A 27599-nucleotide genomic window follows, 5' to 3' on the forward strand; every position below is an offset into this window, starting at 1 on the left:
AGTGTTATTATAATTTTATTTTATCATGCATTTATATTTCAATTTTTGATCAACAATATCGATATAGCTATTTTAAAAACTCAATCCTATGGGATAAGAATTAATTTGAAAATAAAGACATGATATTTTTTGATAAAATTATATCGATAGGTAAATATTTATCATATATTTATTTCAATATAGTGTCTGCATGTATTATGTTTAGTTTTAAACTGTTTGAGGCACTTATCTAGATAAAATCATAAAAAAAGATAATTAATAAATTTAAATAATAATTACAAATAAATTATTAAAAATCTTTGGTGAACAAAACCCCACACTATAGGTACGTTTTTCAGATACAATAATTTTTAAGCTTCAATTAAAATTAATGATTTTATTTGTCTATACATTTTATGATATTTGAAAATGATATTTACATTTTATTAAAACGCCGTCTGGATAATAAAATATAAAAATATTAAACGTTGAATTACAATAATATAAAACAAAAATGTTAACATAAAAATTTAATATTATATTATGTATAGATTTTTACAATTTTCTTGACTTAACATTTTTGAAAGGCTCCTCTTAACCAAAATGAGTGATAAAATATAAAACTTGAAAAACACGTAACATTTTGAAACGAAAAGAAACCTTGCCTCGGTTAGAGTCCAATATGACCTTCGTGTCACATGAAAACATGAAAAAAGATTTACTTAAAACCTTTAAACTATATTTCAATAAAAATGAAATGTATACCTATTGGCTATTACCTACTATATCAATATATTATAAACCTAACATAGCATCTATTATTTTCTCAGAGCATTTATAATAAATTACGTTGCATAAATATATTGGAAAATAATAAAAACATGTGTGTAGTGTGTAACAATAAATTATCACATTTAAATAGTTGTTATTATTTAAATACAATTAACAACTAATACTCAATGTAAGTAAACATAATATCCAACTGCAAGGCTAAAAAGTAAAAACTATAAATTGCAAACGAAATATTTAAATACGATAACACAAATGTATATATATTACCTATTGTTAAGTAGTTTTAAACATAAATTACAAATTCACTACCTATATTGTATTTTAAAATTTGTTTAACTTAAACCTGTCAGAATCAAATATATTTTTAATGTCAAATTAAAATGTGTGGAAGATAAGGCCATATAAAAATTCCAAAGGTAGATAATTACAATAACAATATAAATACACAACCTTACAGCTATAATTAAATATATTTTTACAAGAGCTTAAGCTAATCACAAATACATTTGAAGACGAATTTAATTGAATAGGTTATGACGTAGGTATTGCATTTCTAGGACATTAAAATTGTAAAAATGTTTGTAACTAACCAATTTTTTACGTTAATTAATTTATGTTGATGTTTGTGTTATATTATAGGTAGGTACTCTTTAAAATTAGATTAACTAATGACTTATTTAAATTAAGTATTTTGAAAGTAATTTTAATAAACTAAAAATAAAATAATATTTGTTACGTTTCACTTTATATAATTTTTATATGGTTTTAGAAACAATTCAAATGACTTAAACTATATTTTTTAACATAGAATAAATCGTTAATTAATACTTCAAAAAAATTCAATTAGATTGTCATCTACGTAAACTTTAACATATTTAAGACATAATATCATATTTGCTTAAAAAACATTCGTTCTCGTATCGACAAAGTACAATATCTCCAGGGCTACCCAATTTTTATTTTACAATAATATTTTACATTACACTATTAAGAACAACCAATATGTAGTTATTTTGTTTTAAACTGGCCAAAATGTCTTTTTTTAAATGCTTAAGGCTGTTTTAATTTTTAAAACTGTTTTTATATTTAATACATAGGTACTCCAGTAACTAGTAATTTTAGAAACATTTTTTTTTTTATGTAAACTCCTAATTATTTAATATAATCATAAAAATAAAAATAATATAGAATTATATTTAGTATTTACCTAGGTGCCTATCTTTTTTTGGCAAATAGTGAACAAAAGATCAATTTTTGCATCATGTATTTTTGGTGATTGAATACAATCTACTCGACAAGACAATTTCCTTTGGGAGTTATCATTATCTATATATATATATTTATGCTTTTATTTTGTGAGTTTTGCGTCCACGGAAAATATATTTTCAACATAGGTATTTTGTTACTTATGATCCCGTGGGTTTAACTCATATTTCGGTTACTCCATTCATCCATATTTGATTTGGAAATATTATCAACACTTACGGTATTTTTCTTAGTACATTAACTCAGTGACACAAATTTATTATCACTGCATACGTGGCATTTAAACCATTTTTATCTTCAAGTAATATAACAACATATTATGTGAATAAAAACTATATTAAATTACATTAAACCCCATCATAACTCTTAAGTTTATATGTTTAATTTAGGTATAAAAAAAATTTACTAATATTGAGTTTAAAGTTTACTAAACATTTGATAAAAACAAATATGTAAACAAAATGATTAGATACATATCAGTATCGAAAAATGTTGTAAAAATTGATTAGTATCTATCAATTAATCTTTTACAATAAGTTATTTATAGTTTATCAAAATTAACCGAACATAGTAAAAACATAGTTAGGTATACATCAATATATAATACAATAATTATTATAAAATGTGTAATAATATAATATGCGCGGATGTGGATTTAACGATGAGACTTTTAGTGATTTGATGCTACTTTAAATATTCGTAATACTCAACTTTAAATGACTTATGCAAAATATGTACTCATTTTTCATGTAATAATTCGAATTCACTTTTCAAAAAAAAGCCCCCCCCCCCTTGGATCCGCGCCTGAAGTAAACTGTAGAATGTTATCAATAATATTTTGATATTACCGTGACTAAAATGTTTTTTATTGTTATAATTATTAATACCCATATCAGTATGGCTATCGGTATACATTATGCACAAAACCATATTTAAGTTTTATAAAATAAATCTGATAAATTTAAAAAAAATGAATTAATAGATTTTAGTTTCTGAATAGGGGGCTAGGAGTTTGCTTAAGTTAAGGGGAAGTAACAAATTGCCAATAATAAATTAATTTTATTATCTAAACAACACTTTCCAAATTGTAAAAGTATATAATCTTGTTTATACAACCAAAAATATAAAACATGAAATATAATATGTAATAAACAAATTATGTCTGTAATCGAGTAGTTAATCGACAGTATTTTCTCTTGTCGTTTGTAGAAACAAATACTATGTAGTTTGCTTATCTTAATGACAATGCTTTATTATTTTTAAACCGAAGGAGAGTTTCTTTTTAAAAATAAAAGGCATCAACTACCTATAAATATTTTACATTTTAAATAACTTAATAATATAATATTATGAACAAAATCATAAATTCTATAAATTTAAAATGTAATTTCAAAAACAAAAAATAGCATTCTCATTAATTATGAAAAATGATTTTTATTATATTTTAATATGCTTCATTAGTATGACTAATTTTTTTCAAAACAAAATTATTGTACCAAGTATTAATAAATTCTACTTTAACTCTAGTTTAAAAATATTAAATTACTTTTAAAATCTCTATCGGCTTTTTTATTATTATTTTCAAGTTACATAATTTTTCATAATAAAATAGAGATGAAAAAATGGTAATATGTTTTTTAAATAAACAGTCACATATTATTATAGATATAACTTAGGAAAATTTAATGAAATAGAATTAGGTATACTATGTATTATTATTATACTTATTAAAAGTAAAAACTAAAAGTGCTATAGTCTTGTAATATAATATGCATCGATTGAATAATAATTTATGGTATTATAAATTTGTATTTATATAAATTATACTCGAAACACTGTACACATAATGTAACAACTGCAGTTAATGTTTCACGAATCGATTTTCTTGTTTCATGTTACACCAATTATGCTTAAGTGTAAAAACATATTAATCTACCTATGTCCTATATGTTGTATTGTATATATTTTTTATATTTTCCTGCCTAAAATATTGATCCATTCAACTCAATTCTTCGTCTCTATTCATAGCGTTCTCAAATACGTACGTTACTCGAATAACAGAATAGCTAAAACATTAGCACAAATCGAATGTTTCAAGAAATAAAGTCCCACATTCCCACATACACATGATGACAAAGTAGGTACTATCCGTACCAGTAGCCAGTAGGTAGTACATACTATGTAGCTGTTCAAAAACATAAACAGGAGCTTACAAAAAAAAATCTCCTTAACAACCATAGATATTGCGTTTTGGTATCCATGAAATAACCACGCATGCTAATACCATGTTTACAAATTCGGAGGGGCAAAAAATCTATTTTTTTCTACTTTTGTCACCAAGAATGACGTAGGTACCCTTATTTGGGCCTACTTTAATCAGGTATAACATGTATAAGCATATCATGCTATTAATAAAGTCATTCTTCAATAAGTGAAAAGAAGCACATTTATTAAAGGCTTTGTTGTAAAATATAGAAAGGAAGAAAATAAAGGGTAGCAGGTATAATAAAGGAATTCCTAGTCGTTTGGCAATCTATCATAAATTATAATAATAGTCTTATAATACCTTAGATGTATAATATGTTCCCAAGCAATGGATGTCATATTAATTTATTGTACATATCTTGTTCAATGATGACATAATATCCCATACATGTTAATAATAATAATAATATGACATCATCCATAGCCACCCCTAATACGCACTTGAAGTATGGATTTTCATACATTTTTATTTAAAATTGTATGATTCTGATAACTATGTGGTAATAATTTATATAATATTATTGAGAACACCTTACAATTGCAATCAAATAACTATCCGAATAAGTTCGGTTTTAAAGTGAACACATACAGATATGAAATAATTATGTATATTATAATATACATAACTATAATACTAAAAAACTTGTATACATTATACAAGCATATCTCAAATAAAAGAATCCAAACATGTTGCACAGTAATTAGTAAATTATTATTAAGTATACATGTTAAAAAAACAAAAATTAAAATCAAATAATGTATTTTTTATCAACTCATTGAATACACTTCAAAAATATATATTTTTAATAGTTTTTGTATCAATAATATTTTATTTTTAATTCCTATACCTAACTTTGACACTTTGTCTATAAATCATAATATGTCATCATTAAATGTAGGTACCTACATTTATTTTATTTTGATTTGAAGAATTAGTATGTTTAATCCATAATCGATAGACTATTAAAAATATTCACTATAATTTAGTTGTTTATAATTTATGAGCATGTATAAAAAATATAAAGTAGTTCGGTGTTCACACATGATTATTAATTTGTTACGTATATTTATTCAAATAGCTTTGAAAATATATTCACATTACGCAGCCACTTTTTTCTTATCATTCGATCAAATAATCATTTAAATAGGTAGGTACTTATTTTAGCAATATAAATATAACTTTATAACATTTAAGAGATTATTATTAAATGCATTACTCAAGATAATAATCTATTTTGTTTCATTCAATTCTAAATAACCCACAATTTTCCATTATCCACTCCTATATTTATTATGGTGCGCCATAATACATAATAACTATATTATAGTAATAATTTTCCACTACATAAACTTAAACCATAAATTATAATTATCTGTTATTTTCATATATATTTATATTGTTAAAATTGTAGGCTAATAACCTAAGCTGTTGAAGCCTTGTTCACTAAATAAAAAAAAAAAAAATTTTAATTTTGTTCTTTAATTGTATGCGTTTATATTTATAATATAACATTTCTTTTATCAATTATGTAGGTAAGTACAACTTTTATTGATATCAGATAAATAATAATAATTGAGAGTTAATCAATGGTTGAACTGAAGTTTGGCAGATTTAAGCAACAAAGCAACACTATTAGACAACCAGACCGTACTTATAGGAAACTAGTGGTAGTGTTTTGTAGTCCGTCGACAACAGAACTCCATTGTTAAGACACAAATATTAGTGGGGAAAAAGGGGGATTCAAATGGTCAAGGAACTTATCGAATAATATATTCAAATAAATATCCAAATGTTTTCAATTCAGTTAACGATATTCTCAAAATGGATCGTAATTCAGTATTCGAGCTTCAAACATTTATTTGGTACCTATTAAATACTTATTATATTCAATGTTGTCTATTATTTAATCATTAAGTTGTTTGATCGTTCAATACATTGTGTTAATTAGTTGACAGTTACGTTTATTTTGACACCAAATACTTAATACTTATATTTATATAATCTATTGGTACTGCGAGTAGGTGCATAAATATAAAATTACATGTTTTAACTTATAAATAAACAATAAATAATTTTTTTATTATTATTATTGATTAACCCGCGGCCAATTAGGCCATTGGGTGATATAAAAATAATAAACCTCACGGGACACAATAATCCCTAAAATTAGTTTTTGTAACATTGGTAATAATCCAAATATAGTAACGACTAACGTATGTATCATTAAATTAATCGATCACACATTATTTTTTTTGTTTCTTTGGGTTGTATGCATGTGCTATTGTATTTTATGTCCGATAATAAATAGACTATCTCTTTTTGCTACACAAATGATAAATTGAGAATCGATTAACCTACAAGGTTTGTTTACGGAAATAATATTTTTGAAATAAAAAATAACTAAAAAAGCAGGCTGAGCAAAATCGATTGCATTGAGTGCTGTCATGATGGTTCATCTTCGCTGATAAACGAGTATAAATAACATTTTTTTTTTGTTTCGATCTCATAGAAAAAAAGACTATTAGTATAGGGTTTTAAGAGTAGTATTCTCAGTATGTGATTTTTCACTTGATATCTGATCTAAAATGTGTTCAACCTTCGATTGCGTTGAAATACACCAAATATTTATAGGGAAACTACAATTATAGTTAGATGGCTTAACAAAAGGTAAAGTATAAATTATTCTCAAAGAATGTCAGATAAAGAAAAGTTCTACATGTAATAAATAAATGATAAAAATATTTAAGTTCATCAAACAATATCTTCTGAAACACAGAATCTCTTTATATACAATATTTAAATAATGTTATAATATATTTGCGTAATATACTATGGAAGGTTACTATATAATAAGTATAGGTACATAAAAGATATTATTTAAAAAGCGGGCAAATGGGTAACATTCTGCTGTACATTAGGTTTCTAGAGAAGTCATTGTAATGGATGTGTTAAATTTTAATTCAATGATATAAAACCATTGTATACGAATACAATTCTGAGCGTATTCTAATGCCCCCCCCCCACCCTGGAGTTTTAAATTTGTTTACCTTTTTGACCAAACATATTATATCTACTATGACCGTTTTTCGTATTGTTTAACAAATTTTAAAATAATTTTGTTATACACAAAGTATTATGTTATCCTAGCTGGGACTGGTACATTTTAAACCTGTATATTTAATAAAAAATATATACGTCGTTTATCATACGATATTATAATATATTGAAGTTAAGAAGTTTTTAATGAAAAAGTTTTTGTTTATTTACTTTGTTCCTTTTGCCCCCCCCCCCCCTTAGAAAAATTCCTGAAGACGTCCATGGATCTGTCAAACTATAATATTACTAAGTATATTTTATGATATTATTGTGATTAAAGTAATTTATTTTAATATTAGGCATTATAGTTGGAATTGCTGTAGGTAAAATTATTTTTTTGACAAAAAAATTGCATTTGAAAGTGTCATTGTGTGCATAAAATATTTATTTATTTTTTTATTTTTACAAGATATTTACAATCTATTCAGAGAACAATAACCAAATTAGATAAGAGTAATAAAAACATGAGTAATATGACGGAAGAAGCCACCCAATGATGACACTACCTATTTTGATTAGAGTTTATTAGGATGATTTGGTCTAGGATTCAAGCATCCAGCAGGTCACAACACCAATTACGTTTGAGACGTCTGACGGGGTTTCCCGGAATTGAAGGGACTGCTAAATTTTTTATTAGAGGGTTAGGATGATTAAATAACCTACTGTGAAACCGCTTATAGTAGAGTTTTGCTTCATCTTTGACGGAGTTCATCCTGAGATCTTGCTGAATGGAAAGGTAGGAGACATAAGGTGGAGCATTAAGTAGTTTCCTTAGCGCTATGTTTTGGAAGGTTTGTATTTTGTTGATGTTGGATATTTTTGCATTACCCCAGAGTTGTATGCCATATGTCCAGATGGGCTTAATTGTAAATTAGGAGCTTAGTTTTAATGTGTGTGTATTTATTGTTATTGCAAAAAGTTTTTAACAGGCTCAGCCGTAGGTTTAAATTTTGTCTTTTAGATCTAAGGTGGGGAGCCCTGGTAAGTCTGCGATCAAGTGTAAGTCCTAGATATTTGACTGTAGAAGAAGTAGGAATTCGGATGCCAAAAATAGATACCTCAGAGCAAGGAGAGAGACGAAGAGTGAATGTTGTGTGAATAGACTTAAATTGATTAATTTTGAACCGCCACTTCGTGTACCAGTTTTCCATAAGGGTTAGGTGATTTTGAAGATTGAGTGAGGCTATTTCCGGATTAGAATTTGTAGATATTATTGCCTTATCGTCTGCATAATCAGCAACTAGAGTGTTTAGTGTAGTACGCTGATCTGCAGCATAAATATTATAAAGTACAGGGGAGAGTATGCCCCCTTGTGGAACACCGGCTGAAATATTGGATATAGTTGAGTGTGCATTACCGAATCTGATTTGAAAATTACGGTTGGATAGGTATGATTTTATGATAAGGTAAAAAACAGGGTACAAGATTTTTTTAATTTTACAAGAAGACCATCGTGCCATACCCTGTCGAACGCTTGTGAAACGTCTAAAAAGACGCAGGTACAATACTGTTTTTTTTCGAGTGAGAAGGAGATGGCGTCGACAATTCTATGCACCTGATGAATAGTAGAGTGGGCAGAGCGGAAGCCGTGCATAAAATATAATTATATATTTTAAAATGTTCAAGTACTCATGAATAATATTTTCAAACTAAAATCGTTATTCTTTGTTTAGATATCTAATTTCGTCCAAATTTAAGCTTAAAATGACTTTGTAAGAAAAACCGTGTTATATATTTTTTTAGATATTTTGGTTACAGAATAAAATCCTTAGCTAAAAAAATTGAACATTTTATAAACTTTTAACTACAAAATAATTTCTAAATTTGATACATTTTGTCAAAATTTTAACTTTAAACAATTATAAACAAAAATCTTGCATATGTATTTTTAATATTTCCAAACTGATATTGTAACGATGTGTGAAGATATGGTGAAAATTTTAAGTATCTACAGTTTGAATTACTTAAAATAAGAAAATCGTTCCGTGAGAAATCGATTAAACATCCATTTTCGTTAAAGTTTGAACTCAAATGCTCGTAAAAGTGTAAATTAACTTTCCGGTAGACATTCTTTTTTGTCAAAGGTAGATGAGCTTATGAGGAATCTTAAATTTTTAAGTCTTAGATAACATTTTTATGAATTTCTAATTCAGAATAATTTGCAAATCTTCATAATTATGACGAAATTTGTCAACATTTTAACTCAGACAATCATAAAAAAATATTGTGGATATACACTAAACTTTTAATTTTTACTAACAATAATCTTATGAGGAACCTTGTATTAAATTTTCAAGTTTTTTGACCAAGTAAACATTTTTTGTATCGTTTATTGACGTTAATTAAAACAAATTCATACAAATCGAAAATTTCTTTTACCTATAAATAGCTCAAAATGATTCAAAATATTTTGAAATTTTTATGGTGTATAAAATGGTAATTCATTGAACATGTTATGTATCTACGTAATTATTTTTAAAGTTACACTAAAAACCAAAATTTATTTTATCAAAAATAGATTTTAGTAAAACTTCCTGTTTTTCCTCAATTTTTTTTTTTATCCCGGCGCTTTTAAAAACTAATATTAAGGATTGACCCTCTGAATACACCAACTAGATTCACTGAAGATGCTGAAGACACATCATCATAAAACCAATACATTCATTCATCCCTCTGCTCAGAATCTATAAAATAACTATACAAAATAAAAGTTAATTTATAATTTCAGTCAAATAAATCAATGTTCCACCAGTTACAATACCACTATCTTATAAGAAATGTTTTATTATTTTTAAATTTAATACGGGAATACGGGGTTCTCGATGATGGTTGAATAGATCTAACATTAGTTACATTCAAAAATAATATGCTCCGTTACTCTATATTATGTACGGTGTACCTACCTATGTGTTATCTGTAGGTATATTATGTTATTTACGGTATTCGAATGCAAAAATAGGAATCCTCATGAATAACGTTAATTATAGTGATATATGAAATTCAGAATGTTGATAATATCTACATTTACGGGATTTTATCGTTATTCACCTTGAAAAATGTATATACCTACGCATTTTGTAGATGTATATTTTTCGTTTTTAATATTAGGTATGTTTGTTAAGTTATCTATAGTGATTTGATTGAATTGTAGGTAAGTATAACGTAGGTATAGACGTTCGACACCGATATCTTTAAATTCTTAACCTTTATTTTATAATACTCAATTTATTATTTAATAGCCTTCAGAAAGTATAATAATATACGGGCAAAATATAAAATATATTTATTAAAATGCATATAAGTGAGGAGCTATATGATTGTTTTGTATTCAGGCTTCGATCTTGCGTGTCTGGTAGGTGATATAATATACTAATATATTATGAGTTCCTACGGATCAGCGATGACATTGTAACTTGTGAGACGGATTGCAACAACAAACGTACTTTCCGTATAACTAGCATTATTTATATCAATAAATGACAAGGAAGCACTTCATGTCAATATAAATAATATCGTATTTTTTTTAAAAAAAAAATTTTGTTAAGCCAAACTTATTTTAAAATTTTCCTGATTAAATTTTTAAAAATTTTTTTTTTATTATTTTACATACAATTATGACACTACAAAATAGTATATTCAATATTGTTTTAGACATTTTTTTGACATTATCCAACATACGATAATTAGGTTAATTTCCAACGATTAAAGTAAATGTTAGAAACAAATATCATCATAAATAATATTATTATATCTATTATATTTAATAATCATTATTGATTTCTAAAGTATTAAAAAGTAAAATAATATGTTCATCAATATCGGCTATGATTTATATTATATTTAATGTAAATGTTATACAATATAATTATAGCTAATTAAAATATTATATTACCTACATATGGAATACCGATATTATATTGTACGTTAAGGTAGAAGGAACAATAAAAATCCAACTATTTTTATAAAATACCTTCCACCTCGTCAAGATATGTTGAAAGTTTATTTTTAGTACCTATGTCTCTTAAATACAACTGCTATTCTACCGTCAAAAACATTAAATTGTAAGTATACACAAGAAAACACATTGAGCATACCTACCTACTTGGATTTTAATAATGGCACCTAGCTTATAGAAACTCCATTACTCCATTACTCCTTCACAAAGAATTGAACAAATTTGTTATAAATCGTCCCACACTTGTGTCCAAACTCCAAATTGAACCATAGAGTTTTCCCCATTTCTCCATGTTAAGTCTTCAAACACTGACATATTGTGGTGGAGCTGACAGGAAAATAAATCCGGTCATACGCATATTATGCCCTATCACCGCGCTTTGTTCGCAACTCTGTTCGCTTTAGTATAACATGTCACTAACGAAACTAAAAATGTCATATGTGGGGTTTGTTTATTATAGTGATATCTGTTAAAAGTTGTCACAAAACCTATCCATCAAATATTGTGAATATTACCAACAAAAGCCATTATAACCAAATAAATATTTTCACTTGCTATAAATACTTAAAATCTGAACAAAGTGGTAGCGCCAACATTATGAGAAGACCTTTAGGATAAATTCAAACATAACAAACTTCGTAAACTTCACAAAAAGTGTATTAAGATTTATAAGCAAAAAAAGTTTATTTTAACGACGTTATTAATATACATTAGAACGAGCTACCTACCTATAAACAATATTTTTTTGATTGAACATTAAAATTATCAACATTAATTATTGACTTGCTGTATAATATTCAAAAAATAGACCAATATAAAAAAAAATTCAAGCTGCTGATATAAATTATAATAATTACATAAATATTTTTTTTTATAAGCTAATATAGGTAATAACATGAAAAATCAAATCAAAAAATATCTTTAGTTGTTTTATATATTTTGAGTTTTGTTTAACTAATATGTTTAGTAGTATGCACATATGGATTTTGAATTTTAACCCGTTTATTTATATAAAAATATAATGATACAATGCAATTTAAATATGACAATAGTTTTAAAATTATGAAGTTTTTTTTGTAAAGATAATACAAATTAGTCATTAATCTTATGCTGATATTATGTAATATTTAAATTATGATATTTTTTTGTGGTTTTCCATTATATTAAACAATAGTTATAGAGTTATTTTACTCAATATTCAGCAATACTGTAAAATCCAACACACGTTTTAATTTTTGAGTTAAAAATGTAGATACTATTAGAAGAATATTACATTGATGTACAATATCTATCATGAATAATTGACAAAAATTATAACCTAGTATATAATGAACGTAAATCAGTTGACTACATATTATATTTACGTGTATTTTATAGGATAAAAATAAATTTTAAAAGTAATAAAACAACAGGAATTGAATACTACTGTAAACTGGTCAAATATATCGTAAAATTAATAGAGATAAAAACCCCTCAAATCAAATTCAATTTCCCACATCACTTAATTAAACGAAATCATTTAATATTATTAATAAGTAAAACATTTGTTGTACTAAGCTAATACTCGCAGTTAGGTATATATATTATAAATATAAAAACGGAATAACCAAAAAAACTTGATTTGATTTTACCTAACGATCATAGGCGCATCAGAGGGTTCTTTAGAGGCTACCCTCCCAGCCCCCCCCCAAAAAAAAAAAAAAAAATGTCTTCGTTATAAAAAAAAAAAGTACTAACATTTCCTTGAAATCTACAAGTAGCAAAATAATAAAATTTACTTAAAAAAATAAATCACACTTAATAACTTAATAATTTTTATTAGAGACTAATAGTTAAATACTAAATAGCAATAAACTAAACATAAAAATAAGATTAATAAAATAGATGGAAGTTTTGAACTAAATCAATGTGAAAAATAAAATGTCAATACATTATTTGAAATTTTATATAATTCTATAGTTAAACAATATTATAAACCTTCAATATCACAGATCACTTGATCGCTCTGTTTTAATAAAAAATGAGTTGACAAAAAAAATAGTATGGTACTTACACAGATTTTAAATAATAGATCATGTGATTTTTGTAGACTTTAATTTAATATTAATTTTAGATTAGTTATCTATCATCAGTTGATGTAAACTTTATTTCAATTATATATATTCTACCTTATTATACTTAAAATTATTAATCTTAACCAATTTCTTACCTAAATATGAATGTTTATTTTTGTGATATTTTCATATAACATACTTTAGTACCTACTATTAATTTAACAAAATTTAACTACACACAATTTGAACACTTTCAAAACTAATGATACATGTTTAATTCATTAAAAATCAATAAAACAAAATAATAATACTCGGCGTATTTCATATGTTTTTTCGTTTAAATCGTTTTCAAAAACTATTTGCCCGACGAACGAGAAATATTTTGATTTACTATCGGACCCCCGGAGAGACGTGACTGCATGCAACGACTGAAAAATTCGTGGCACGACACCCAGAGCCAGTAGCACTACTGATGAGAAAGGGGTTGGGGTAGAGGAAAAGGCGCAGTTCTGTTGGCGCATGCTATCTATGAAATCCACAGGTGCTTCAAAATATGTTTCTATTTATTGTGTTCAATCAATTTCTAGAACGAGTAAATAATTTATTTTATTCTAATATTATCAGAACTATATACCTATTTTAAATGACAGTGCCAAAATTGGAATTTGTTATATTTTCGTTATTAGTTCAAATAAAAACTCTAAATATACATCTAGGTAGATATTAGATATTTGAATTTTCACATTTCTTGTAATGATGTCTGTTTAGTTTACTTTGTACTATATATAAAAATAATAATAATATTATAATATTATAGTTCAGGTTTTTTTTTTCATAAAAGTATAACGGCTTTAGGTATCATTATTGACATATCAAATTCACCACATTAATGTATATTGTATATCAAGCATTCATGCGTTGGATTCATGTTGGATGCATAAAAAGTTTCATTTAAAAACTATAGCAATTAAAAAAATAATACTAGTACCAAATGTGTAGGTATATTTACACAATTTTAAAATTCAACAAAAATGTATTGTCAAAATCAAAATTAATATTTTATCACATTTCAGTAATTTTTAACTTTTAAAAAATCTAAGTGATTCCTTAATATTCTTTGATTAAATAAATAATAATATAATATTATTATTTTCTTTATAACACAAATGTTGATGAATTGCCGATACAATAGACGCTGTCAAATAGATAACACAATTTAATATATTAGCTAGCTGTTATAATTATTTCAAAATACTATACATAGTCGTATTGTTAAATAAGAATTATTTTATCTTCTTATAGATACCTAGTACCTACCTATAACAAACTAATTTATAATAATTTTGACAATATTCTATTATTTCTATAGAAAAGGTTATAAAAAAATAAGTCATTTTTTTACTATAAACAATAATATAATTTTATTATATTAGAACATATTATTATTATTGTACTTACTAATTATTTAAAAATATTAAATTTTGTTTGAACTATCTGTTTTAGTTTAATTCATAATTATGTTATATTTACAACTAGCTGTCCCATCCAGCGCGCATTGCCCGTGGCAAACATTTGTTTTTTCTCATAAATAAATTTGTAAAAAAAAAATGTGTATATGTACCATATATCTAATAGTTATAGCCATACTTAACCAAATAGTGGCAACCCCCAAAAAACATTTTTATTTTTTCGTGAGCTGAGAAAAAATGTATGTATAACCTCCCTTTTAGCTACCTAGAGATTGGGTAGATCTATGATTGAAAACAAACTATAAACACCCTCTCTGAATCTTAAAGAGTTTATTGGTATAACTTTTTATTTAAAACGGTCAAGTATTGTTTTAAGTCTATTAACTTCGGATAAACCAACGCATGTAGAAAATATAGCAACCAAATGTCAAAATTATAAATTAAAATTATTATAGCTGATCAAATATTATCTCATAATTATGTAATCCATGGTAACCATTTCTATAGAAAAAATTACTAATAATATTTATATATTTATAACATGCAACCAATGGCAATAAGGTCATTTAAATTTTTCACGAATTTTCTTATTTTCTGAGCAACAATTCTAATTGTTCATTCCTTGAAATCTTCATTTGGAATACTAAGAAATTTTTTTTTTAAAAATGAGCCAAATCAGTCGAGCCGTTTTTAATTGAAGTGGTTACCAATGAACCGCTTTTCATTTTTATTATTTACAATATAAAAAGTTAATATAAAATAAATAATAAATAACATAATTCAATGAGATTTGTGTACTTAAAAATAGTACTAATTCGCTACCATAGCAATGATTCAATAGCTACAAAGCTACATATTAGTGTTTTTACTACCTACATTTAACTTTCAGTAATACCTATTTAATACAGTAAATAACAGTAATAAATCTCACAAAATGTATAACAATTGTTTTGACATTCATATTTTTGATATGTATACTATTTTAATAACGTATACACTATTTACAATATGTTGTGCAAATTATTTGACCAAAGATATTTATTTAAAAGTAAGTTTTAGACTTAGTATTCTATACGTTAAAAAAATAAGAACTTATGTATCAGACAAATAACTAATCAGTAACAATAATATTGTTATACTTCTTAAACTAATACAATTAATACAGTTAGTTAAAATACATTTTATGTTTCATAATTTTACACTTAAATTAAGTATAAACAAATTTGATTTTTCTTATCTTATAAACTGACCTTTTTAGGATTACGGAAATTATCCTGTAAACTGGTATGATGATGTTTTAATACTTTGTAAGTATTTTCGTATTTAATTTATATTCTTCTGTAAAAAATGTATTATTTAATATTACCATAGATGTAACCTTAATAAATGACGGTGATATTCCGGTTGTGGCGTCCGTCAAAATGATACAATGTTGTGAACAACTTTTTACGAGTAATGACATAGATTGCAATGTAATTAATAATTGAGTTCTTATAGCATATACAACAGTTAAGTGAAAGTTAATTCATTAGACAATTCAGTTTAAAAAAAATCATTTATATAATTTACAAATACATATTTAATTATGTACATAAAGATACAGATTTCCTTACCTTATATTCGTACATACCCGCCCTCAAACTATAACATAATTCCTCTCAAGCACGTCAATTTAAGGAGGTTACAACCACAGGGCATGAACTAAAAGTCCATTTTTCATTTTCATTTTTATAAATTTATAATTTTTTTATTTGATACTTATATGTAGTAAAAATGTAAAATAAGCATAAGTAATGACATTTGCTTATTTGATACATTAAGAAGACCTGGGGGTCTTTCGAATGAACGATTCAATGACAGGACTTCGCTGTGAATTATTAAAAAAGGGAAATGGTCTTTTGCACCAGATACATTTAAGTGTGTGCATGTAATTTGTGCTGAAATATAAAAATTGCACATGTAATTTACGCCTTATTTAAATAATAATTTTATTGATCTGTGCTACATTTTTAATTTAGTTATTGGAATTTCCTGATAAATTTACCGAGCTCACATCAGATATAGGCATATAGCACAAAAAACGCGAATTAAAATATTCCTGAATTTTACATATTTTTTTATTAACTGAAATATTACTCATTTATACACAAAGTAAAGTGTATGGGTACAATTACAATCTTATATTTTTGTATTTTTCTTTATGTTCATTTCAATAGTTTTCTTGAAATAAATCAATTGAAATGAACTTGATTCATGAATAAAATACATATTATATTTATAAGTTTAAAAATGTATTATTAATTATTTTAAAGTGGGACAAAATATAACCTTTTTGATAAAGTGAAAAATTCAAAATTGCGTAAATTAAAATGTTTGTACTTTCAAGTTTGTGCAGATTATATAATGCACTTTTATTTAGTTTTATGTGACATAAATTACAACCTTAAAAAGTGGCACAAATTACCAAAATTAATTTTTAGATGTAGAACAAATAACGTTTTTTTTTTTTTTTTGGCACTAATTACAAACACCCACTAAACGTCTTTATCATTATAACGCAAAAATAAAAATAAAAAAAAAAATCATAATTTTCCATTAAAGTATCAAAAAGAAAAAAATACTGTCTTAAAATGCCATTCCTATTTACTTTTTAAACCTCATCACCAACATACTATACTTTCATACAATCATATATACTTAACTATAGTCTATAATGAGTAGGTATATTGTATGCCATTTAGCTTGTTAATGATTTTAAATTAATCTGCAAACATTTTAGCACCAACAATTAAAAAACCGAAATAATGCGCCCTCTATTTTACACATATTTATAAACTTAAAAATGTACATACGTAACTACTTACAAAAATTATAACTAAAAAATATTACATACAAATTACCAGCATTTGCAATTTGATGGATCACAAAAACGGTTGGAAGGAGCTAGCAACACTAACTGTACGCTCATATATCCTAATGCCGTAAGTAAACTTTATAACTTTAAATAAATGTAGTGGTCTCATTTATTAATAAAATTAATGATTATTATCAATTCTAAAGGTTCTTAACTGATAATCTAAATCTTTCGTTTTTATTATTTAATTTAAACAAGCAACCACTTCTAAATAAAATCTTAACATTGAATGGTAGGCTGAACTTGACTTAGAGCAAAAAATTAAGATACAAATGTTTATTAGATGAATCACTGTTGTGGGTCCATGTCTTTGGATTCTAAAACGATGATACATCATTGCGTTTAAAAAATAATTTTAAGTGGAAATTGTTTTACCCGACAATGGTTAAAAGATGGTTAAGACATGTATAATGTATATTCTTATATTTGTTTGCGGTTTTTGCTATTTTTCTGTTTTTACTCCAAAGTTAATCTCTACAAATACCAAAATATGTTCAATTTCAAATCTATAGATATGATGCATAAAAAATGCAATGTCCCCGTAAAAGGGTTTTCCAAAAAAAAACTCCATAAGAAATATTCAATATGTCTGTACAAAATGTTTATCCAGCATAATATTTATGATTTATTTATGCTGTACATTTCATAAAAAAAAATGTTTAAAGAATATTGTTGAGTTTACAATCATATAAATATAATTAAGTATTATTTTTATTGTACACAAAAACGATATTGTCGATATTCTACGTTTTGCAGGTAGTTGATTTTGTTTTTATAGTTTGTGTAGTTACTTATATTATTTAAAAATATGCTTTCTATACATTTGTTAGTTCCTCTAATAAAAGTAAAATCCAGTGCTTGCACACGAGCCTATACTAAAATCGTATAACGATTCTGTAATTAACGGTTTGTTAAATTAAATAATTAGTCTTGTAGAAAATGTTGATTTTATTTATGTGTTATAAGCTAATCAATTGACAAAAAAATAGAGTTCGTCTGAAAATAATTACCACCCTGTAACCAATTTTAAAAACAATGATGTTATTTTTCTTCAGTACCCGTATAATCGCAAAGGTAAATGTAATGTAGACATCACAATTTACATAAATCAAAATAAAGTTTCAAGATATTTGCAAAATATACCATTTGATACAACTAAAAAACCAGAAGACATATTTTCGTTACAAGAAAGTGAGTGTACAGATTCTATATACATTTATATTTTATATCCATTTTTGATTTGAACTAGTATCTATCACATTTTAAAGACTTATTATGAAGTATGTTTTAAAATATTTATAGTTACGAAAACGAAATGCTTTTAGGTATTATTTACGACTATCCACGCATAACATGTATTTATTTATAATACACAAATTAGAAATTATGTAATCATCTCTATCCTAACCTAAAAATCTGATAATTTTTAATTTTAAATGCTCCGAAGGACAATTTTTTTAAGAGGACGTCGCACCCACATGTGTTGTCTCCGTTTTACACACGTACGTTATAGCAAATGTTCGTTCAGCAGATTCAATTGTGTGCTGTTAGTTTTTATATTAGAGCGAATTGACCTATTATCATATTTAAAGGTAAGATTATTATCTAGAGTTCCACGTAGGCTTTTATTCATATTATTAGTTTTAAGTAAGTTATGACCTTTTTGAAAGTGTACATTTTAAAATGATCATAACTCACTTAAAAATAATAAAATGAATAAAAGCCTACGTGGGGCCCTAAATAATAATCTTGCCTTTAAATTTGATAATAGATCAATTCAGTCTAATATCAAAACCAACAACACACTATTGAATCTGCTGAACGAAAATTTGCTATGTCGTACGTTAGTAAGACGGAGACAACACATGCGGGTACAACGTCCACTTAATGCACCATTGTAAAATCATTTCATTCATTGCTCCACTCAAAACCTAAAACGATATCGATTATGCTGAATTTAATTTTAGGTACCTAATAATGTATTTGGTGTATATCAAACAGTAACAACGACTAATATTGGCTATCGGTTATCACGACCTATTTGCATTTCATCACGGACTAGTAAATGTATACCTATACAATAAGCCATATGCGTTATTGTAGTAATATAAATAATAATACATTCATTGTTAATAAGCGCTTTAGTGTCATAACATAAATATCAAATATAAACATTATTAGGTAATTAATATTATACGGCAATATTTTATAATGTTATATAAACTTTGTCATCATACTTACTGATTATTGTAAAATAGATTGTAAATATATGTTTTAAATAAAAAAAAAAAAAATATATAATATATAATATTAAAAAAAAAAAAAAAAAAAAAAAATATTATACGGTATGTATATAGAAAACATTTTAATTCCATTATTTATTTACAATCTTACAAAAATGTTTACAATTGATTAAATCAAAATTCAAATTTTTATTCACATAGAATTTACTGTATCAGCTGTTTATTAAATGAATCAACTAATTATGATGTACATAAGTACTTAGATTTGCTGTACCCTATGTCCCTATACATATTATATTGTTTATAAATTATAATATGTTTTTAATACTATCTATACCGTATTACCGTGTGTCTGCAAAAACTGGATACACTCAGTTACCTACATTACTCAGTACACTTCATATTTTAGAAGTTTTTCTGAGGGATATTGATGATCCAATAGTCTAGTTTTATGTCCAGCAAACAGAGTTCAGAAATATGGATAGGGTACTGGGAAATATAGGTAATTTGGTTACCTTGTTTTCGTGGACACGTGGTATATATATTTATTATTTATAATTTATTAACATTTAGGTGTGCTAAATTTTGACATCAATTTTAAATTGTGTGAATCACCAGATGAAGACCCATTAGATTTATGCGCACCAGTTAACTGTCACATGAAATATCAAGGTTTTAGAAGTGTGTTTGATGCTTTTAAAAGGCAATGCATATCTATTCCAATATGTAATAGAAGATTGAACAATGAAAATTCATCAAATATAGTAATTTCAATCAAAATTATTAATTTTATATAAAATAATTATACACAGTACATTTTATTAGCAGGATGATTAAGTATTCAGTTTTGATTTCCTGAGGTTTGCCTCTAAACCAAACTATTTAACTAATATTTAATATTTATTTATATTAAACATAATTTATAAAATTATACCTTAAACTTCAATATTAAGAAATATTATATGTATATTCGTTCTTAATAAAAGCTAAAAATTTAAAAATTTCTATTATACATATTTTAATATTAATTGTATTCCAAACTTAAACAATAATTTCCAACCATTAATTACTACACCGTTTCAAATTAATTAGGTAATTTCAAACACCATCTGATAAATATTACAATAAAATAAGGTACTTTGATGTGTAAATAATAATGATACTTAATTTTTTTATTTATTTCATATTTTCAAAATGTGTTATTATTTGTACCATTACATATAGCATAGTAAGCTATATGGCCAGTGCTTCAAGTACCAGGGCAGCTGCTAGACATGCCAAGTAGGTACCCCCACCCCAATTAGGGTTATTAAGTGTTTCCGAGCCGATAGGTTTGATTTTAAATAAAATATATTATTATTATTTTATCTACTAGCATAATTATTGTATCTAATCCAACTCTGTTTTTGATACCTATACCAAAATGATTGTTTAAAAATTATATTTTGACTGGGCCGCAAAAATAAATTCTGCCACTTAATATAACATATGTGCAGCTTGTTAATATGTTTACCTACTTAAATAATATAAAATTATAATGCTGTAAATTCTTGTAATAAAGATCAATTAAAATTAAAATACATAGGTACCTACATGTCAGTGACGTTGCCAGGGAAGGAGCTGAGAGGGCTGCAGCTCTCCCCCCTCCTCGAAATGTTAAGAAAATTTAAAAAATTTTAATGGTCTATGATAGTCGCTCAAAAAGTTTTAAATTGTATTTAAAATATTTAAAAATGTACTATAAGTATTAAAACTTTTCTTAACACCGATCTATCTGTGCTAGTACGTATTTAATGTGTAAAAGTGTAAAAGTTGATCAGCTCCCCAGAAAAAAAATCCTGGCTACGCCACTGCTACATATGTAACATATAACGCATTATTTTATAATACAACCAAAATATTTGTAAAGTAAATAATTGTAATTTTTATTGTATTGATATTATTTAAGGTATATGACCCTTATAGCAACAATTGCATAGCTTTAACGGATAAGATATCAATAACTGACATTGATAGTATACTTAATGAAACAGAAGACAAAAAAAAAATAAAAAATAAAAAAATGAAATTCCTGTATCAATCAAATATACGATGTCACCATGGCAAGATGGACGAGATTAATAGGTCATGTATTTGTGACGACGGTTGGGCCAGTACTCTAAATTGGAATTTTCCCATTGTTTCCACTGTGCCAGTTTATATGTGTACGGTTCAAATTCAAAGTACAAATATTCGAAAACTTCTATTCAAGATAAATAACCTCGACTCCAAAAATTTCGTATCCTTTATACAACCTTTAATATTAATTGAGTAATTTATCCCTAAAATAATAATTAGTATTATTATAGGTAACAAATATCAAACGAAATAACTTTTTTTCGAATAATTTTTAAATACCAACTATATATATTTGTAAGTTTTGATTATTATTTTTACAGGCCTTAAAATGTATTCTAGTCAAACTACATGAATCACTTTAAGTCTAAAACGTATGCTAAAGAAAATCTACGAAACATGAATAAGTGACCGTTACAACTAAATGATTATTTTTAAGAAATCGCATCAATAATTTGATTTTAGAAATATTCCTTAACTAATATTTCTTAGTATTGGGCATTATTCTTATCGTCAACAGGGTATTTTATTATTCAATTAATAATAAGCTGTATAGCTATGATACTAGAACCTACAGCTATTTAATTACCACGTATAACGTTATAATAATTTATAAATATGTTTATTTATTAATGAAAATTAAATACTTATATTAAACTAGGTAATAATAAATAACCAAAGCTGTAAAACTGAATGTGCATGTTTTTTTTTTTTTTTCATTCGGTCAAAATTTGTTTTACATTACTGTTATAATGAAAGTTACTCAGAAAAAATGTTTTGCATACATTTAAATATTTGGAATTTTGTGCATTATACTGCATATTTTCTTCGAATGCCCTTATTCTAATAAGTATATTTTACTTATTAATTATAAAAGTGTTTGGGGCAATCTGTCGATCGTGATTCTAAAACGGTTTTTTTCCATTGATGTCGGCTGTTGAGTACATTAATAATTTAATTAATTTTCAAAGACTGATGGTATTTAGATTCTTATTGTCTTTGTCTGTAATGCTGGAATATAAATACCAATACAAATATTTGGTATTTAGGTACTTTATAATAGCCTTTGATTTGTATCTTTTAACACAGAATAATATGTAAAATAATATTTTATTAATAACAATACCAAACTACTCTTGAAACAGATACGTTTTAAATATTTTTTTATTAATAATTCATAATATAGGTATTCTACTGAGTATATAGATTTAATAAAATTTATTCAATTTAGACATTTTGCTCCTGTTTGATATTCAATAGGTACAAATATCTAATTTATATGATATTATCACAGATTATATAAAACTAATAAACTATGATAATATTTTATTTTAGTTACATCAAAAATCCAATTGACAATCTTATTAATGTAAGATTTATTACAGTTCGTACTAAAATTTTTCATTGGTAACTAATTTTTAATATAATATATCATAAAATTATTATTATTATTATTAATATTATTATAAAATCGTAAAAACAATATCTTTAGGATTCATCAATATGGCCAAATATTTTTTTTGGAATGCGGTTTTTCAAAGCATGTCCTTAAATACCATATGAAATATTTTTAAAAATAAAATATTAATGTTGTCATAAAATATAAAGAATGAAAAAAATATTTACATTTTTCTCCTAATTTGTTCTAAAAATAATATAACATTTTCATTTCTAAGAATCTAAATGTAACACATCTGCGTTCAATTTTTTATCAATAGACATGCTTATAAAACTTTTACAGGACTTGTATTGCTTCAGAAAGAGTTTACAAAGAAAAACAATATCATCAAAATCAAATATGTTTCCATTTTTAAAAATTTGCTTAGTTATATGATATATTTATAACGTTTTTGATTAATAATTAAAATTCCCAATTTATAGGTATGTCTGTTATAGGGGTACTCAATGAATAAATATTAAAATAATATATTGAATTCAAAACACAGATATTATTATACTAGATAGCCGACATCCACATGTTATTATACCTACACTGAATAATGAAGTTTATAATAAATATTTGGAAACATTGGTCTATCTGTATATGGCCGCTAGGCGTCATTGATTTGAAGAGGGTCAACTATCTAGTATAATATGGATATCTGCGATTCAAAAATAAGATATTTCCAATTAAGTATCTTCAACTAATAATTTTTTAGAATAATTGAATTGTTCACAATACCTATCATAACCAATTATACATGTAAATATATAACTGAATATCTAAAAGTTATTAGGTATTTATATTTATATCTTTATCAATACTTTCGCTTTATATTTTAAAGCAATATATTACTATATAATAATATAAATCTAATATACTTGAATACTTCATAACCAAACCAATTTTAATTAGCATTTAAATAAAGGACATAATACTAAAAATGTTCTAGTTACAATAATCCCAACAAAAACAGTCCGCCATACTCCGTGTAAAATAAACACTATAAGTATAAAAAAAAAAAATGGTTCTTAAAGTTGAGACATCATTTTATAGGTAGGTAAGACTCAGTACTCTAAGACTGAACAATAGAATGATATAATTTATGTTAAAATCTTAGATCATATACAATGGATAGAGTCATACGAACAATTTATGAAGCCAACATAACTGTAGGACCTCAGTGATATGCGCATGCGCTTGGTCTCTTATCATTAATGTTTGGCGCAAAGTGCTGCAGACGCGCAGTTAAGATAAACAGTCGCGCAAGCGCAGATGTCACAGGTCCTATAGTTCCTATAGTTATGTTGGCTTCAACCCATTTTATACGCGTAATATGCTATGACTCCATCCATTGTATATGATCTAAGGTTAAAATAATCTGCTTAAAAATTGATAATAAAATCAAGCTAAGTTCAATTTTTTAGTAGATTATTTTAACATAAATGATATCTATAGTTCAAAGATTATAAAATAACATCACAACTTTTTGTACTTAGTGTTTTTTTACACGGAGTATGGCGGACCAGGTGGAGTGTTTTTGTTGGGATATCACTCATTTTTTGTTGATACATTATTATTTCAGAAACATATTGGTTTTACAATGATGTTTTTTTCTTTTTTTTTTTTGCAGATTATAATAGCAATAGCATAGACCTTATACCTTATAGAGTATAAGGTCTATAAGCACGGACTAAAATAGGTATATAGTATATATAGAGGTATATCTTAGTCCGTGTCTATATAAGTAATAGTAAAAATTATTTTTTTTGTTTCTTTTTTTTGTTTATTCCTTGCCATACGTGTCGGATATTGCATTGTAATGCGGGCCGCGGGGAATATTATCTAATAAAATGTTGAAAATACGCTACAATAATTTTTAGTTAAATTGGCTATAACTCTGTTAATATTGTTCAAAATGATTTTAAAACTACACCATGCACTTCTACCTAATATTTCCTATTAGATTATTGTATTTTCAAACTTCATTATTATTTATTATTTATTAATTATTATTATCAAATTTGCTATGCTTTCTCAAGACATTTTTTCCGTGAATCATATTGCTTCCTATAATAATTATTGTCCAGCATTTTACGCTTATATTTTGCCTATATGTCTATTTTTAGGCGCACTTTTCTTTTTATACTTAGCGTGACCCTGTCGGGTCGTTGGATAAATACCAGACATATATGCATTTAACTTTGCTAACTTAGTAACCAACGTGTATACAATATTATAATATAAAATTATACAACTATGTAACTAATTACATTACAATTACTTCTTAGAATAATATTTTCATGCTGTTCTCAGTGTGTCGTTCCTTTAGTATAATATTATGTTAGCAGTGGCGCAACTAGCGGGTAAGTTAGCAAAGTGAAACTTTGGGACCCCCAATTCAAAAAAGTTCCCAGTAATTTTCAAAAGCGTCGCGAAAAAAAAATTAATGATATTCGTTATAAATGTAGTAAAATGTATAATAGTATAGTAATTTAAGATTAATTTATGTTTTCTCAAATTAAATCTAAATTGACAATAGCAATGAACACATTTTTAAATTATTAAATTTTCATATTAACCTTTATTAATTGCGAACACATCATAAAAATAATCAGCCAAATTGGTCATGCATTTTCGGAGCCAACCCGTAACAAAGATTTCCATTTCGCTTTTATATTTACATATTATATAATATATATTAGATGGAAAAGTTTTAATTAGGTACCTTATGGGTGGGGACTGGGGAGGAAGCGGTATACCGTGTACCTTTAATTGTTTAAGACCATTTACATTTTTTGCTAGGGGGCCCCATTTTATATTTGACTTTAAGGCCCCCAAATGTCTAGTTGCGCCACTGTATATTAGGCGGGTAAAACAGTCGTTATGCTTATTCCACCTTAGGCTTTAATGTATTATTGTAACAAAGAAGATCAAAATAGATCATTTCTATCATATTCTAATTTCAAAAATATTTTTTATATGTTTTCGTTTTTAATTTTTGAAAACATGATGTTCTTAAACCTACCGCAGAATACAGACGTAACACGTAGATATATTAATATTTTAGTTTCCTAATCACGTGAGATCATATTCTTGTTGTACTCGGGTGTATTTTAAACGTTAGAACGTCTCGTCGGCGGTTTATCTCGGCAAGCAAATCTATCACGGGCCACTGAAGCCCAATGGCACTGCCACAACAATTTGTAGACAATCGGAAAAATGTATTCAAGGCAGGTATATAGCGCACCGCCATCGACCGGACAAACGACGATAATTATTATTATATAATATTATGACAACGACAGGGCCGCAACCACCGCCGACGGATATGATTGATGCGTTTCCTGTGAGGCGGTCTATTGACGATAATAATTTACACTGTATACATATTACATATATTATGATACCTACCTATACCCAATGTGTGGGTTGTGAGGGATGCGTGACGGTATTCGAAATTCGGTGTACAATATGACAAGATATTATAAGCTGTTTAGCTGTGTGTGTAGATATCGACAAACATCGGACCGAAACAAAATTTTGCTGTATATATTAGGGTTACCATACGTATATGGGCGGGACAGTACCGGTTTTGAGTATGGCATCCCAGTGTCCCGATAATATCTTTCGGGACACCATATTGTCCCGGAATGAGACTTCAATAATTTATTTTATCTTTTATAAGACATTTTATGGAAAAAAGTTACAAGTAAGATCTGAGATATATTTTATGAACAAAATATATACAATATATAGTTATAACTAAACATAATACAAATACTAATTTTCGAGGAATTTTTATACATGGTAAAAATAATGTTTTTATTAAAGTTGAAAAAATCATTAGATCGAAATATACTTGATATGGGATGTTTTGCACACATAATTCATAACGCTATACAACAAGCTGCAGATTCATTTCCAATTAATGTCGAAAGCGTTGTTTGCAAAATATATGAATACTTTCATATATATCAGTGATTTTCAACCTGTGCGTCGCGGCTCC

The 27599-nt window shown here is 26.0% G+C and overlaps 2 protein-coding genes across 3 annotated transcripts in view; one reads left to right on the top strand and one right to left on the bottom strand.

Moving 5' to 3' along the window:
- Positions 1-27599, bottom strand: part of LOC107882629 (metabotropic glutamate receptor 3-like) — an 85254-nt gene that overhangs the window by 34276 nt on the left and 23379 nt on the right. Inside the window, exon 1 of one of the 2 annotated variants that reach the window (XM_029486888.1) lies at positions 13564-14011. The exons of the other annotated variant lie outside the window; for it this stretch is intronic. The gene's annotated coding sequence lies outside the window, so the exon portion shown is untranslated. Of the gene's footprint in view, positions 1-13563; positions 14012-27599 lie in introns of those variants that run through there. 2 annotated transcript variants of the gene reach the window in all.
- On the top strand, positions 20385-22348 carry LOC100571614. Its single transcript, XM_029486201.1, has 2 exons — positions 20385-20798; positions 21983-22348. The coding sequence occupies exons 1-2, from the start codon at positions 20694-20696 to the stop codon at positions 22346-22348; spliced, it is 471 nt and encodes a 156-aa protein (XP_029342061.1). The 5' UTR covers positions 20385-20693.

This window comes from Acyrthosiphon pisum, chromosome A1, assembly GCF_005508785.2.
Source record: "Acyrthosiphon pisum isolate AL4f chromosome A1, pea_aphid_22Mar2018_4r6ur, whole genome shotgun sequence".
In the NCBI taxonomy this organism is placed as follows: domain Eukaryota; kingdom Metazoa; phylum Arthropoda; class Insecta; order Hemiptera; family Aphididae; genus Acyrthosiphon; species Acyrthosiphon pisum.